General features: G+C 40.2%; 1 protein-coding gene across 7 annotated transcripts in view; it reads left to right on the top strand.

Moving 5' to 3' along the window:
• Positions 1-15108, top strand: part of PIKFYVE (phosphoinositide kinase, FYVE-type zinc finger containing) — a 58052-nt gene extending 42944 nt beyond the window's left edge. For 6 of the 7 annotated variants that reach the window (XM_072342340.1, XM_072342342.1, XM_072342343.1 and 3 more), the window contains 14 exons: positions 1069-1129; positions 1660-1803; positions 1958-2078; positions 3278-3373; positions 4075-4158; positions 4875-4966; positions 5777-5941; positions 6137-6196; positions 6797-6973; positions 7676-7779; positions 8004-8132; positions 9171-9432; positions 10632-10706; positions 11623-15108. In XM_072342340.1, coding sequence (XP_072198441.1) covers positions 1069-1129; positions 1660-1803; positions 1958-2078; positions 3278-3373; positions 4075-4158; positions 4875-4966; positions 5777-5941; positions 6137-6196; positions 6797-6973; positions 7676-7779; positions 8004-8132; positions 9171-9432; positions 10632-10706; positions 11623-11738 — 1686 coding nt within the window. In that variant the 3' untranslated portion in view covers positions 11739-15108. The remainder of the gene's footprint in view (positions 1-1068; positions 1130-1659; positions 1804-1957; positions 2079-3277; positions 3374-4074; positions 4159-4874; positions 4967-5776; positions 5942-6136; positions 6197-6796; positions 6974-7675; positions 7780-8003; positions 8133-9170; positions 9433-10631; positions 10707-11622) is intronic. The other variant, XM_072342341.1, reaches the window with a different exon arrangement.
• Positions 15109-16138: the final 1030 nt, after the last annotated feature.

Below are 16138 nucleotides of genomic sequence, written 5' to 3'. Positions count from 1 at the left end.
CAGCAGGCTGGACATAACTTAAACATTTATTCTGGGGGAGCACAATTGTCTGAAGTTCAACTTCAGTTCACTTTAATAATTAGTTAACTTGTCTTACTGCATTGTGTAAATTTCATCTGTAAACATTTGAATGGCATGTTATCATACTATCTTCTTCTAAAGACATAAACAGTAAAGACATAAACCAAGATCTATATTCTACAGAAGATGACTGAGGGTATGATATTACTGTGTTTTTCCTTGATGCTTCTGGGCAGTTAAAATGAATGCTAACAACAGAGAGCTGTGCTCGTTGTCAAGGTCATGTCTATCTAGATAGGAGGGAAGTCATCTTGTTCAGGGCTAGACTGGATGAAAACAGAGTGAGAGAAAATGGCACAGGGACTATTATCTATGAATGTTATTTCTTATGGAAGAGAAAAGGTAAAACATCAGGAGAGGCATAGCAAAGAATGCAGGGAGAATAATGGTACATTTGTAAGTTTGTCTCTATTCAGTGATATCTGTGGGAATGGGCTGGGAGGATGTGTATGTGATCTTGAACTGTTGCCCCTCTAGCTATGTGTAAGGATACAGTTGCCAACATGCTGAACAACTGTCTGTGTGAAGCTGATACTCTGAGGAAATGTCCAGACAGCAGGGCAGCACAAAAGAACTGTTGTACAGGGAGGCTGACCTCTCAAGTAGCAAGAAAGCAAAATGCGCAGAGACCTGGTGGTGCTCTGGTTTGCTCAGCTGCATGTGTTTGTGTCCTTTCTACTTAAAACATTTATTAATGCTAAAACATGCTCAGCCTTCAGCTAGCTTTAAGTAAGCCTTATATAGAAGAAAAGTGTTGTCTTTAAAGCAGCATATAGGGATGATAGCCATCATGAGCAATCTTGTGAAACTAGATGGCTGTTGCTTTGTCTCTGCATCACTGCAGAGGCAGTGATGTGCTGAATCTGAGAACTGTGGGTGGGAATGTTCTGCTGTGGTACATCAGCTTTTGCAAGTGTTCCACAAAGAGAAAAGGATATAGCTTTAAAGAGCCTAGCATCAACACTGATCACCTGATGTTCTTCCTAGATCAGCAGCATTGATGCTTCCCCACGCAATGTTTCTCCAGCACTGCAAAATGGAGAAAAAGGTACGTTATCTATTTTTCTTAAGGTATGAAATGATGTTTGTTGTAACCCTTTTCTCTGGCAATGTGGGAGCCTTTGTTTTTCTGAGGTATCAGACTTGACATTGTACAAGATGGAACTAAGCTAACTATAAGCTTACTGTTATAAAATACAAACGGACTTGAATGTGGGATTGAATAAACCTAATTTGACTATCAAGGGTTTTTCTTTGAAATTAAGTATTGTTTAGAAGTTCTCAGAAGCCTTCTAAATAACTGAATACCTGCATGAAATTTTGGAAATGCATTTTTTCCTTGAGGTGTCTGTGTGTGCTGTGACCCCTTCCTTACTTGTCTGGGATATGAAGGCACTGGGTGCTTGAGTGTATGCATCTTCTGGAGGTTATGTGTACACTGGTCAGCTGCTAGTTCTTTTTCTCTGGGCATTCCCACTCTGCTTTCTAAGTAAAAACTTCTTGAAAGTAGACAAAGTCAATGGCAATATCACTTCTGAAAGCCATATAAAATGCTTTCCTCTGTCCTTGGTCTTTCAGAGGATCGTTTCCTGACTACTTTATCAAGTCAGAGCTCCACAGGCTCCACCCATCTTCAGTTGCCCACTCCTCCAGAGGTTGTATCTGAGCAACTAACTGGTGCGACCACACTTTCTGAACAGGATACAACCAGTAGCTCTGAAGGTATAGTTCATTTGTGGTCTTGTATTCATTATCTTCCTTCTCTGTGGCAAATGTATGAGATTTGTTTAGGAAATGACAAATATGGTAACTTTGGGGTCTACCACCTTTCTCCCAAACATCAAGTGTAATGTTTGTGAACTTATTTCTGCTTCAGATGTGTTTGATGGACATTCACTGGGATCTACTGACAGCCAAGTGAAAGAGAAGTCTACTATGAAAGCTATTTTGGCTAACTTATTGCCCGGGAACAATTATAACCCCATTCCATTTCCCTTGTAAGTACTGCTTGATACATATGTTGTACAAACAAATAGCCTGGTAAAACTGTAGACAGAGCTATGCATGGTTTTTTTTTTTGCTTTGTATATAATTTAAGTCATTACCTGGGTTTGCATCCAAATGAGCCAATGATCTTCCTCAAGACAAGAAACTTTCTGTCCTTTCCTAGGAGTTTGTAGATTGCCCCCTTTTCTTATTAATGACCCAATCCTTCTTCTATTATAACCATGTAGAACTGTGGGCTCTGCACACTCTCCACCTGGTCAGTTCACATTCCACTGCCCAATGCAAAGCTCAAACCTATGACCCTTTTATCAGATTCGCTTTTTCCTAGTAGGCATGCCACTCCACAAGTCTTCTAAGAGTGGAAAGAGAGGTACTTTCTAACTTGCTTCAGGAAGGGAACAAAAATGTCCATCCGTAACGAAAACTTGCTAAAGCTACATGCCTGCTTCTTGTTTTTGCTTCTAGACCGCTCCCGAGGGTTGGACTCAAATGGGCATTGTCTGGGTGTAGGTCAGGTTCAATGGCTGCTGCATGTGCCTTCAGGTCCCACTCACGTGAAAATGAGCAGACTGGAAAGTTTTTTCAGCTACTCTGTCTGTATGTGTTGTAGTGTTTCTTGTTTGACATGAACCTAATGTTTGGCAGCCTGAGTTTAAAATCTGACTTCTACCCTGAGGTAATAGTGGAGGACACAGGCTAGTGGGGTAAAAGTTAAATGACAGAATCTTATAGGTAAGTTAAAGAAAATCTGATGGAAACTCAGGAGACTTTTGGGAGGTTTCTGTGCTGAATTTCTTGTTCAGAAGACTTGAATTTGGTTTTTTTTTGTTTTTTTTTCCTCCTAATTTCACTGCAGACTATTCTGCAGGACAGTTAAAGCAAACTGGCAGGTTTTAGTGCCATTAGAAACAGTGGCTGCTAAACAGAGATAGACATTAACTTAGAGCTGGTCCTGATACTAGAAGCTTGCTTGACGTGATTGCTCTAACACATTACTGGCTGGATTTAACCACATAGCTAGCTATGAATGGGTCTGTTGGGAGAGGCTGATCTGGAATGGTTTGGCTCTGTACTAAGACTTGCAGCTTGTGCCTAGAGTGCAGTGAAGAGATTGGATTTTGACCAAAAGTTAACCTTTTTGTAAACTTCTGTGGTTTGCTAATCGGTGCTCTCTTCCATTTTCATTCAGTGACCCAGATAAGCACTACCTAATGTATGAGCATGAACGCGTACCTATTGCAGTCTGTGAGAAAGAACCAAGCTCCATCATAGCTTTTGCTCTCAGGTACTGGTGTTACTTGTTCTTTATCTGACATATTATATTCTGGCAGCTTTTCTGTGCAGGGAATATTTAAATCCTAATGGGAGGGAACAAGCGTGACAGTTTCATCACTCAGCTGCTTTGAGGGTTTCTGACAGAGCGGAAGTTGTCTACTTATACTACTAAAATATGGGAATGTAGGTTTTCCAGCTACCAGATGTGTTTTGGGCCTTTTCTACCTACGCAGAAATGATTTAATTATGGTGTTCTGTTGAAACTAATACTGATAGAAGAAGTGTGAGTAAAGCTTGCTCAGTTGTCTAGCCTGGAGGCAGAGCAACTGAACTAAGGAACACTGACTATCTGTAATACAATCTCTCCCTTGCCTGCTTTTAGTTATAGCATCTCCTGTTACTATTCAGCTCTGCAAACCGGCTACTTCAGTAAACCTTGGAGCTTTCTTGGCACCAGGCAGTAGAATTTGAGTAGCTTATTCTTAAATTGCAGAAGCAACAAGGGGGGAATTTTTCCCACAGTTCAATCTAAAGCAGCAGCTGTCATAAAGGATATAATCCTAGCTGTAAGGAAAAGTAATAGAAGCATTTCCTCCTGTAGGTTTGTTTTCTGTCTCTAAACTGAATCTTTGAGTTGGTGTAGCAGGGTTTCCCAGAGAAAAACTTTTATTTACTTATTTATTTTCATGTCTTTATCTTTTTCTCCTTCAGTTGCAAGGAATATAGAAATGCCCTGGATGAGTTGTCCAAAGCATCTCCAAAAAATGGTACTGAAGAGGGACTACAGCCAAACAGGTTAGATGCAGGAACTACACTATATAGAGGAAACCATAGTAGCAAAGTGGTTGCTGTAAAGCAGCCAAAACTAGGATGAGGGAGCACCCAGAGAATATGCCTTAGGACCTCTGCTTTGTGATGGAATCTGTCTCTGTTGGCTCCCTCACCTGTCCCTTGACCAGATGTGTGGTAGGAAGCACTGGCCTTGTTTAATGTGCCTGTGATGATGGATGCAACTGTTGCTATGGAGGTCAGAGAGGAGAAGATGAACAATTCTGGGGAGTTCTGCATCATCACCACTTCACGCTATATCCTTTTCCCTTAGCAGCATGCACTGTTAGGCATGGAGGGGAAATAACTAGAATCATAGAATCACCAGGATTGAAAAAGTTCTCCAAGATCATCCAGTCCAACTGTCCACCTGGCATCAGTATTTTCCACTAGACCATGTTTCTCAGTACTAAATGTTTCTTGAACATCTCCAGGTTTGGTGGCTCTACCACCTCCCTGGGCAACGTCTTCCAGCACCTGATTCTCTTTTGGAAAAGTATTTTCTAACATCCAACCTGAATCTCCCCTGCACAACCTGAGGCTGTTCTCTCATGTCCTATCACTAGTTGCATGGGAGAAGAGGCTGATCTCCACCTTGCTACAACCCCCTTCCCTTTATTACAGGAGTAAAGCAGTAGTGTCTCAGCTGCTTGTTGTTATAACTATGACATTTTTCCTTTCAGTATGTCAGATGGCAAGCCAAAGAGCGGTAGTCCTGTGCGCCTGCCTGAGGCTAACATGGGTCCTTCAAATCGAGCTGGTGAAATGGAACAACGTAAGACCATTTTCAAAGTCATGTATATGATATTAATTTCAGACTTCAGTTCATTCAATCTGTTTGAAATCCTTGAAAGTTGCTATAACAAAGAAAATGCAGTCAGAATACCATCATCTTATTCCAGCTGGGCTTGCTGAGCTTTATCATGTTTGAATTGTGACTTGTCTTTATAGTCAACTTGATGTAGATCATACTGTATTTTTTTTTTATAAGTCTCTGTCCATAATGGCTTTCTCTGATTCTTAAAACGTTACCATCCTATGTTTCAATGTGTTATTATTACATAATGGAGCATAATTTATTCTTGGGTTTAACATATTCAGTGGGGCATGATGCCTGTGTGTTCTGATCTCCAGCACTGGCTTGTCTAAAATGGCACCAAACATTTTCAAATGGAGAGGGGAGGTCCTCACACTTTGTGTGGTTTCAGGATGCCAGTGGGGTAGGTTTCTGTGTTGTAGTCCTCCTCCACCACTTTCTTGAAGTATGAAGTTTCCTGTTTTGAATTGTATTTCTGGCATTTGAAATGTTGACGTTTCACCCAAGCAAGCAGAAAGAGTGACTGGAGCTTGTATTTATTGTTCTTGTGAAGTGTGCTCTCTTGAATGACTCCAGCAGTCCACAGTGTCACTCAGGACATTAAATCTGCTGACTGATGGACATTGATTGCCTGAAGAATTGCAGGTTTGCTGGGTGATGTCACCCCTCCAGCTAGAACCATGAACAGAGAATGCTTGTCTGACTCAAGCTTTTATTAAACTGCTTCTGGTAATGCCAATACCATATTCTTTATTCTTTTTGCTGTAGCAAAGAAACCATCTAGTGTTTTGTCCTTCTTCCGTGGCACGGGAGGAAAGAGCCCAGACCTGTCTTCCCAGAAGAAGGAGACCTTACGTGGTGCTGACAGTGCCTATTACCAGGTTGGACAGATGGGTAAAGAGGGAGCAGAGAATCAAGGAGCAGAGCCACAAGGTACAAGACTGCTGTTGTCGTATCCATCTTCTGTTTTGAAGTGCAAATTCTTCCAAACCTTGTTCGTACTTAAGAGGTCTAGAATACATTCCAGCTCATAATTTTCTCATAATACAGATTTATAAGCATTATCTTGCATAGCTCTTTAGATGAGGATGGTGATCTTCTTAATGAGGGAATCCTTTATATTTTCAGATGAGGTGGATGGAGGAGATGGACAGAAGAAACAGTTGGTGAATCCCCACGTGGAACTACGTGAGTTTTGCATAATAGCTTGAAACCTTAGCTGATAAAATTCTTTTTCCTTGTTCATGTAATGAAAGTCTTCAGGTGGATTGTTTTATTCATAGCATTTCACATATTTTTATATTTACTTATATAGCTGTATGAGGCAGGAGGGACAAAAAATGAATAATAAGGCAATACCATTTTTACTTGCTCTAATCCGTGTCTGATGCAAAAAATACTACTTGGTCTGCCTTCCTCCTCCATTTAGGTTGTTGTCCTTTTGGCATACGCTGTAAGCTAACCTAAAGGAGGTTGATTTATTTATTTATTTATTTTCCACAAGCCTTTAAATTGTATTGATTTAAGTGCCCAAGGTGCAATAGCTGTTGGAGCAGGATGTTAAAGTTATATATATATATATATATATATATATATATATATATATATATGTATGTATATATGTGTATATATATATATATATATATAATATATATACATATATATGTGTGTGTGTGTGTGTGTATATATATATATATATATTTGAGATATAATTAAAATCTCTTAAGTGTCATCTCAGGTAGTTAGTGAGTATTGCATACCATTATTGAGAAAGAAGTTTTCTTGCAGAGTTCTCAGATGCGAATGCCAAGTTCTACTGCAGGATTTATTATGCTGGTGAGTTTCACAAGATGCGTGAAGTGATACTGGGGAGCAGTGAAGAGGACTTCATCCGTTCCCTCTCTCACTCGATGCCCTGGCAGGCACGAGGTGGCAAATCTGGGGCTGCATTCTATGTGACTGAAGGTAAAAACTGCTGCTTCATCTCTTAGAACTAGAGGGTATTATTTAGAGTTGGTGATGATTAATATGTTGTGTAATCCCTGATTACAGAGAGTTGCTGACTGTTAAGTGGCCAATTAGAATAGAAAGTTAAGTGGGTTGTTTGGAATACTCAAAACCAGATTTTTTTATTTTATTTTTTTATTTTATTTTATTTTATTTTGCTTTTTTCACTTTAAAAAAAAAAAAAAAAAAAAAAAAAGATAAAATTAATGGGCAGGAGGGAACAATGGAGATGTGTTTTCGGTAGTGGCAGCTAGGGAGTCCAGTTGAGTTTTTCAAGGAAAAATCTGATTATTGAAGGTACTATTTCTTATTATCTCACATGGTATATAGATTTACCTTTTTTCAACAGCGTCTGATTCTAGTCTCTTGCTTAGAGCAAGTCTTGAATGGAAGGGTCTGTAGGTTGCTTTTCCTATGCATAAGGAGCCCATAAAACTGAGTTTAATCAAACTTGGGCAATCTCTTCTTTCTGACTAACTAGCAGATTCAAATTCAGAATATAGCCAGAAAAGAATTAAAATAGAATATAAATATAATATCTTCTGTAGCTAGGAGTTTAAGAGGATGGCAGTCTTTCAATCTATTGCGATTGCATGGCTGTTCTAAAGAACTTGCAAAAAATGTCACTCACAGTATATCATCTGTCTGATGTTAAAACAGATGATAGATTCATCTTGAAGCAGATGCCTCGCCTGGAAGTCCAGTCGTTCCTCGACTTTGCTCCACACTACTTCACTTACATCACTAATGCAGTTCAGCAGAAGGTATTTTGAAAAAGTGCTTTTATGTTATGCAGTGTTCTGTATTTTATGGACTAGTAGGTGTCCCCATTAACCATTTTCATTTAAGCAAAAAGAATATCTGATATGGGTTTTACTAAGGATATGTTCAAGATGACACATGGGAATTTCACAGGAGATTGTAAGCTGCAATGTGCAGTGAAGCTTCTGAGGTTTAGAGGTCTTACCCAGTGTCTTTTCTTAATCAGAAGCCCACAGCACTGGCCAAGATCCTTGGGGTGTATCGAATTGGGTACAAGAACTCTCAAAACAACACTGAGAAGAAACTGGATCTGCTTGTCATGGAAAACCTTTTCTATGGACGGAAAATGGCTCAGGTAAGAGCAAAAAGTTTTGACCATGTGTGACAGAGTTTATGTTCTGCTGCAGTGTGTGCTTCTCCGTGGCTAAGAGCAATAGCAGGGTTAATAGTAATTATCTTTTGCACATGCTCTAAGTTGGCAGCTAGTGCCTGTTTTTGTTATGTGATCTTCAGTAACTTGATGATTAGATTGGCTCATTCAGATAACTGTAGCACACACACTTCAAGTGTTAAGTTGTATTTGTCCATGCACATCTGATATCTGAGAGAGCTTTGCCAATTTAATTAACAAAATGGTACAGTTTTTTGTAAAGCATTTACGAAATAAACTGATATTGTGTCGTAATGTATTTAAAAGGGGAGCCTATGGAGATTGTGAAGGAAATTACGTAATAATGCTTTAAACTCGCTGTTCTGTCTGAACCATTTTGTGTGTGTGACAAGGTCCAGAATTCAGCCTTGCTTTTTAGTTAAGGGAGAATGCCTTTCATGAGGCAGTAGCGTAGAGGTCTTAAAGTGACAGAGAAAGTCCTCTTAAATTGGTGCTGAAAAGGAGACTGAAACAATTGTCAGACACTAGGAGGAAGGTAACATCTAGACTTCTAGAGGTCTTTTCCAGTCAAAGAAAGTATTTTGTGGTCTGTCTCTTGTCTTGTCAACCCATGTTAAATGGTTCATCAAGCAAGGACCCACCTCTTTCTTGAGTGCCTTTTGCTTTTGTCAGCATTTGAGTCTATAAGCTGGCTGGGAAACTGACTTTGCTCATAAAATTTAAAAATAGAGGCATCCCTTAGGTTAGACTAAATACTAATAAAATTACTTGCCTAAAGTTTGGGATTTAAAGTTGCAGAGCTTTTGTGTAGGTTTATATGCTGCTCTCCACTTAGGGAACTGTTACGTTTTGCTGTATTAAATTTTGTTTGCTGCCTTCTCCATAGTGAGAAGGCAAGAGCTGCTCTGCTGTGATCCCTGCTCAAACACTGCAGTCAGGCACATTGAAGTCTTTAATCTTGCAGAAGAAAGTGGGAAATGTAGTGTTGTTCTCCATTCACAGGTTTTTGACCTAAAGGGCTCCCTTCGGAATAGAAATGTTAAAACAGACACAGGGAAAGAAAGCTGTGATGTAGTCCTGTTGGATGAGAACCTTCTGAAGATGGTCCGTGACAACCCTTTGTACATCCGTTCCCATTGCAAGGCTGTGCTGAGAGCTTCTATACACAGTGATTCCCAGTTCCTCTCCAGCCACCTCATCATAGACTATTCCCTGCTGGTGGGTCGAGACGATACAAACAATGAGCTGGTTGTTGGGATCATTGGTAAGTTGCTTTTTTTTTTTTTTTCCTTCCCACTTTGATGAAACTACTTTCTTCTGATTTCAGTACTCTTAGGACTGTATCACCACCCCCCAGAGATGTGTGTCAAGAAAGCTTGTCTCCCAGCTGCTGGAATACTGCCCTCATCTGTCATGAGTGTTCATAGTGGAGGCAGGAAGTTGTTTTTTTTTCCAACTCTTGCATCATTTACATTAGTAGGAATATATCTGGGAAACATTAGAATATATACGTGGGGCCTTACACGTAGTGAGAAGGCAATCAAGTTGATGTTTAACCTGCACTTTGACTCCAGTTGAAATAGTATTACTTGTATGTCTTTATATGTGTTTAATCTTCAAAGTTAAGTTCAATAATATTTACATATCTGTTTAAATAGTAACTGTTGTGGAATAGTTGGAACAAACAGTGAGAAGTAGGGTGTGGAAGATGGCAATCAAATATTCTGAGATCAGTTGTGATCATGTAGTCTGACCTGGATAATGAATGTCAACCAAGTAATTCCCTTGCCACATCCTCTGCCTAGTGACTGGAAAGTTGAGTGCCATCTTTAGACAGGTAGGCTAGTTGTGTGCAAAAACCTTGGAAGTGATTAACTTCATCTCCACTTTTGCGGACCAGAGTGTTTGTATGCTTGTAATCATTAAGCACATTTTTCTTAAAACTGGTCTGGAAACAGTTCTGAACTCTTTATTAGCAGCCTTCTTTTTCAGCATCACTTGCGGTCGTCCATTTCATGATGTGTCAACTGTTCGTTAGAGCTGCAGGTGGCTCCACTGACGGGGAATGCTATCAGCCTAAATGGTTAGGCGTTCAAGTTTTGATGCTGTTAGCAGCTGCAGAAAAAGTAATGGAAGCTGTTACAGCAAAGTGGGACTTCTGATATGTTTCTAGGATGAAGGTCAGCTAAGTTACTTTATTTTTTTTTTTGTAGAGGTAGGAAGAGTTGGTTGTAATCTTGATGGACTTTTAAGCTGTCACATTTATCCTAGCCAAATCAAATGAATAATCTGGAAGGTGAAGCTGGTGTTACAGGCAGCACCTGAGTCCTTCTGGCTATGGAAGCAGAGTGTATTCCCTTTTGAGGAGAAATCATGCATTTTAGAACAACGCTTGGGTTATAGCAGATATGGCATGTCTGTGTATGGATTTATTTATTTATTTGCTTATTTATTTTGCAACAGACTATATTCGCACTTTTACCTGGGACAAAAAGCTTGAAATGGTGGTGAAGTCAACTGGCATCTTGGGAGGACAAGGTAAGGCTATAATCAAAAACTTTATTTTTTTTCTGTCTTCTTTTTATTTAGCTGGAAGCTTCCAATAACTGTGCTAGTAAAGCTGCAACTTCCTCTGTGCAAAATTGCACTTAAAATTATGTGGAGCAGGGGAAGGAATAAAAACTTTCAGAAAAAGCAACGTATTTATCTGCTTTCCTGAGAGACTCTTGAGGTACTCTAATACCTGAAAATGAGGTGTAGTCATCTACTTACCAGGCTGTTGTATTTTGTTTCATGGTTATCCACTGCTCACAAAAACAGATAGAGTGAAGTACTAGCAGAAGCCCTTTCTGCCTGGTTTCAGAAGAGACTGTCTGAATTCAGAAAATCAAATATACTCTGGGGTTTTATTTTGGAGGGTTCCTTACCAAATGATTGACTGCTGCTACCCAGAATTTGAGGAGCTGATAAGTTTCCTATGCGGAAATGAGAGAAGTGTCTTTCATTCAGGATTTCCAATATTGGTCATATGTTAATAGGAAAGTTGTTCAAGAAGGGGAGGGAAACATGCACAGTCTCACTGTTGGATGTCTGGAGAAGATAGGAGCATGTCCATATGGTGATGTTCTTCCTGGGAGGAATTTGAATAGGCGGTGGAAAAAACTTGTAAAGACATGTAAACAGGAGGGAAGGAAAAACAGTCAGGGCTAGCGTAAAAAGCCTAGATAACTCCTCCAGCTCCATGTCTCTCAATTCAGCATCAGCTAATCCAGATCTTAATCTTATTTGTTTCCTGAATGTTTAAAAAGTAAAAGAATCTAATCACACTTGTTGATTCTGTGCACAGTGTGCATTCATCCATGTGCCATGTGGTGCTGTAACTTCATGTGAAAGCTGTTTGTACTGCAGTGTATATTTTAGCCCATTTCTAACTGCCTTTGACTTTGCATGTTAGGTAAGATGCCAACTGTGGTCTCTCCGGAACTGTACAGGACCAGGTTTTGTGAAGCTATGGACAAGTATTTCCTGATGGTGCCAGACCATTGGACAGGGCTTGGCCTGAATTGCTAAACTAAAGCCTATATTGGCAAGGCACAAGATGATGGTGGTGTTACAGGTCACCCTCTTTCTGTGGTCTGCCCAGCAGTAAGGAAGAGGATTCCACGTCCGCACTGACCACACGCATCATGTTACAAGGTGTGAAATTTGCTTGTTGCACTTTAATCCTCTCTTGAAGGGTATGAGTGGGCCAGTCTCATCAAGGATTTAAGCTGTAAGGTACCACTGAAGAGCAGTGACAAGAGACTTTCCCTCTGTTGGTAGGGAAGGTGGTGATATCTCCATGTATGAGCGCTGAAACCAACGCTATCTCTTTTATGGTGGTACAGAAGTATGTGATCTCTGTAAGTCTTGCACTCCTTAACTGGTGTTGAGTATGGGTAGCTCATGTTTCTGTAGTGGATGTGTGGTATTGCAAATATGAAATAAGCACTCCTGCTCCATGTGGGTGGGTGAAGGAAGAATCAAGTTAATTCTGAATTATGCCGTGGTTGCGATGATCAGTAGTTGACCTGCTTAGGACCCAAGAATAACTTATGCGCATACTTTTTTTTTTTTTTTAAAGGTAGCTCCACAGCTGTGATGCCATAACTCTCTAAATCACTACAGTTTGTAAGTTGCAGTACTGCTGTACACATTTCTCTGTTACAGTTTGATTGTTAGCAGAATCCCAGTGATCAGCATATTGCAAACCTCAATATGTATCCCTTAAATCCTAAGCAAAAATTTAAGTGTTGTCCAACTCCTTGAAACAGGTAACTAAACCCCTTAATGCAAGAAAGCTCAGTAAGAATTATGAAGCTGGTTAGCTGTTCCCTTAGCAGAAGGCACCAAATTGCTAGATGAGATGAATGCTACCTTACATTGACAACTTTCTCTTTAATGAAACCATTGTTCCTGGCAGATCACTTCACATCCGTTTCAGTTTCCAAAGCCTTTCAAACAATGAAACAATGCATTTACCTCATGGTGGATTTTGCCAGGAGAACACTTTTCTTGTATTTGTGACATGTTGATGAGAATAAGCATCCTGATCTCATTTAACTGTGCCATTTCTATGTAAAACCTCTCTTCAGCAGTATTAGATGGTTTTGTTGTTTTTTTTTTGTTTTTGCACCACTGAGATGATGAATGTAGTCTTCTGTAAAATGAAAAACCTGAACTAATAAGTATTTTGTATGGTGGTTCAGATGTGCAGAGACCTGAGAATCTCTGCATGATGACAGTAAGCAGTTCTTTCCGTTTTTATTATTTTTTTACCTGTTTTTGTAGGTGGCAAGTTTACTTTTTAGCTTCAGAATAATATAGGCCAGTAAATAAGAATTTATTTTTTTATGTGAGTTTGAGAGGCAAGAATAGTGTCCTTGGGCTTCCATTCTCTGGAAAGACTGATTTCAAACATGGAGTCTGGGACAGTGTAGCTCTTTATGAATTACTCATTCTGACCAGTTAGTTGCCTGGTAATGCCATCTTCACTATAACTGAGTCAAAGCATATATTTTGTTCACTCTTCCTCCCACATTCAGTGTTCTGTAGCAGATGATAGTGGTTCTGTTCAGGAGTGACATCTGGGCAGCACTGGAAAGAAAATGGCTGAGAACTGAGCTGTTGGATCTGAAAGCAACCAGTGGAGTTCAGATCTGAGCTGCTAGGAGGCAACAGTCATTTATATTGAGTGCTTTCGCTCCTTCCCTGAACCACATTGCGAAGTGTTTCTGAATGATGAACGAAGGTACTGACCTTGAAGCAGCAGAAATGAAAGTATTTTTATTTCCTCTGTCCAGTATAATCAGGTTCTGGGGATGTAGTGCAGAAAGCTGCACTGATGTGTGCTGTGGGAAGGTGACACAGTAGTGCTTGATTTCTCTAGCACAGTCTTTAGGTGAATATTACCTCTGGAAGACATTGTGATGCCTATGTTGATGTGTGCTCCTGAGCTGGTTAGTTTTGTGTTGTATAGCCTTGTGCGTAATGAAGAAGCAACCTACCTATCAGCTCAGTGCTAATCAGTTTGTGGCTTTGAATGTCTGTCTATTGATGTGGAAGGAAGAATGTATGTAGTCTGAATCTTTTCTGGTCTCCATTACAGTTTACATGTGTTGTTGTTTTTTTGATTGTTTTTTTTCCTTCCTCTTCTTAAGTTTACATGGAAAAATTTGTCTTGCCTGCAATCTAAGGTGACTCAACCTTAATCAGTATGTGCAGTGGCTGGTGGACCATGAGTTAGGGCAATATCATGACATCTGCACTAAACTGATGTACTAGCTCTGTTTTGTTACCAGTAACCCTTACTCCAGAGTGATATGCAGCTGTTCTGTGCTGCTTGTCTTCCAGAATTGCTAGCAGCTGGCTGTAAAAACAACCTGGCCATCTGATTGTAGCTACTGTTCCCCTGTTTGTGATCGCATGAGGCCATTGGCAGTGTACAAAATAAGAGAACCTTCCGTTCTGGCCAGCTGTTTTGTAGCCAGTCAATGCAGAGCCTGGATGTGGGAATTGCAGCCTTTTTGGGCTGAAGTCATAGCAGTTGGAGAGGCTTGTAAGAATGGTCTTGGTCTGGAATCAGTGGTTAGACTTTGGATCTAGTTATAGGTAAAACAGTAGTGTTAACTGGAACTGGGGCATCTTTGGGTGCCACGTAACCTAAAGTGGTAAGCGTTTCTAGTTCAAATCCCAGAAGGTGGACAGATCTCCCAAGATGTTCCCTTTTCAGAATACGAATTGTCCTTGCATTTCACTTGCTACAAAGCTGGATTTCTAAGTAAAACAACATCTTTGAGAAACCTGTGTACTTGCAACATATGCAAGGATGTCCTAAGGGAACGGTTTGGGTGTTAAACAAGCTTTTTGATTAGTGTGTTTTATTTCTTGTTAACACAGGTTTAGTATGTGTGTGCAAACTAAATCCACTTATAAGTGCAAAGGCTACATCTTTTCAGAGCTAGGCTGGCTCTTCTGTTTTGATCTGAGGCCTTGTGACAGACATCTAAATGTTATCCCAGTTAGAAGTGATGACTTGTCTACGTGATGATTCCAAGCAGCAGAACGTCTTGTGGTGACCCAGGGCTACATTCTTTCCCCAGACGCACCCATGAGGGACTCTTGCTGGTTAAGGAGCTCCGCTGGGCTCAGGTGGAGTTACCTGTGGAATGAGTGGTCTGTCTCCTGTGAGAATGACCAAAACCAAATTAATCACTCACTGGTAGGAGGCTGGACTACTCGTTATTCAAAGCACTTAATGTATCATAATGTATGTATTTCCAATCTATGTTGGTTTAACTGTATTTTATAAAATTGATGTACTAAGCTATTTGAGAGTAACTACCTTGATTACTTGGAGAATCAAAATGTAATGTATATAGATAAAAATACAAATAAAGTGACTAAAATATACGTGGGTGATGTAGTGGTCATGTTTCTTACAGCATCCCTGTTTCCTGGTCACAGTCCGGGGACCGTGCTTGCTCTGTGTCAATTGCTCTGCTGGAGGTTTCTAGCTTTGGGTGCTGCATAAGCATGCCTGAAATCTCTGCCTTGTAGTTTGACTGTTCTGATGAAGCAGGATCTGTCGGCAGCTCTCGCAGTCAGCGTTTATAAAAATGTGCAAATAACCTGTCGCACACTTCTCCCACCTTTCCTCTTTGCAGCTGCTTTTCAACAGTGCTGTGTGAGACAGCATTTTATCCAGCAGGTGGCGATGTTTCAGTGCCCCGATTCTTCCAAGAGGCAGCTCTTCCCACAGGAAAGATCTCCAGGTATTTATGCACTTTACTCAGAAGTGGCTATGGTTGAACTTCTTTGGATTACTATTTTAAATGGCTTGTCATAATTGCTTCATACTGCTAGTACATTGTAACTTCCTCTCTTAAAGCTAAAAACAATGTGCAATTAGATCTAGGGAGTGGACTTGTTGATTCCTAGATGGTATTAAAAATTAAAGTGTAAGGAATACACCTGCATTATGTGCCATCTCTGCTTTTGCCAGGTGAGTCTCAGTTTTATCTGCTACTGTATGAATCTATCAGAAGCTGTCCCAGCAGGGAGATGTCCATCAGTATAGAAGGTTTGATTAGAAGATAACCGAGTTACTTGTATCTCATCTAGGTAGATCTGTGAAACAGATGCAGTCTGTGTTTGGTGAGATGCTGAGTGTTTACTGTGCCTGTGTTCCACAGCTTCTCTCCCAGGAGAAACCAGCTGTGGTGGAACAGAGGCTTTTTGTTGCTGCTTAATTAAGTCCTCAGGAACTTGCCTTTTCCTGAGAACTTACCACATCAGCATCATTATCCATGAGGTTATGAAGGTCATCAGCAATTTCCTGGTAATGCAAACACTGCTGAGTTGTTGCTAATTTGCCTTCCAGAGTTAGTCCTGAAGGTGTGTGCTTACCTACTTTTAGTGTATTTTGGTTT

This window comes from Excalfactoria chinensis, chromosome 7 (assembly GCF_039878825.1).
Source record: "Excalfactoria chinensis isolate bCotChi1 chromosome 7, bCotChi1.hap2, whole genome shotgun sequence".
In the NCBI taxonomy this organism is placed as follows: domain Eukaryota; kingdom Metazoa; phylum Chordata; class Aves; order Galliformes; family Phasianidae; genus Excalfactoria; species Excalfactoria chinensis.
Note: the sequence above shows the minus strand (reverse complement) of the source record. Positions and strands in the feature narration are given on the sequence as shown.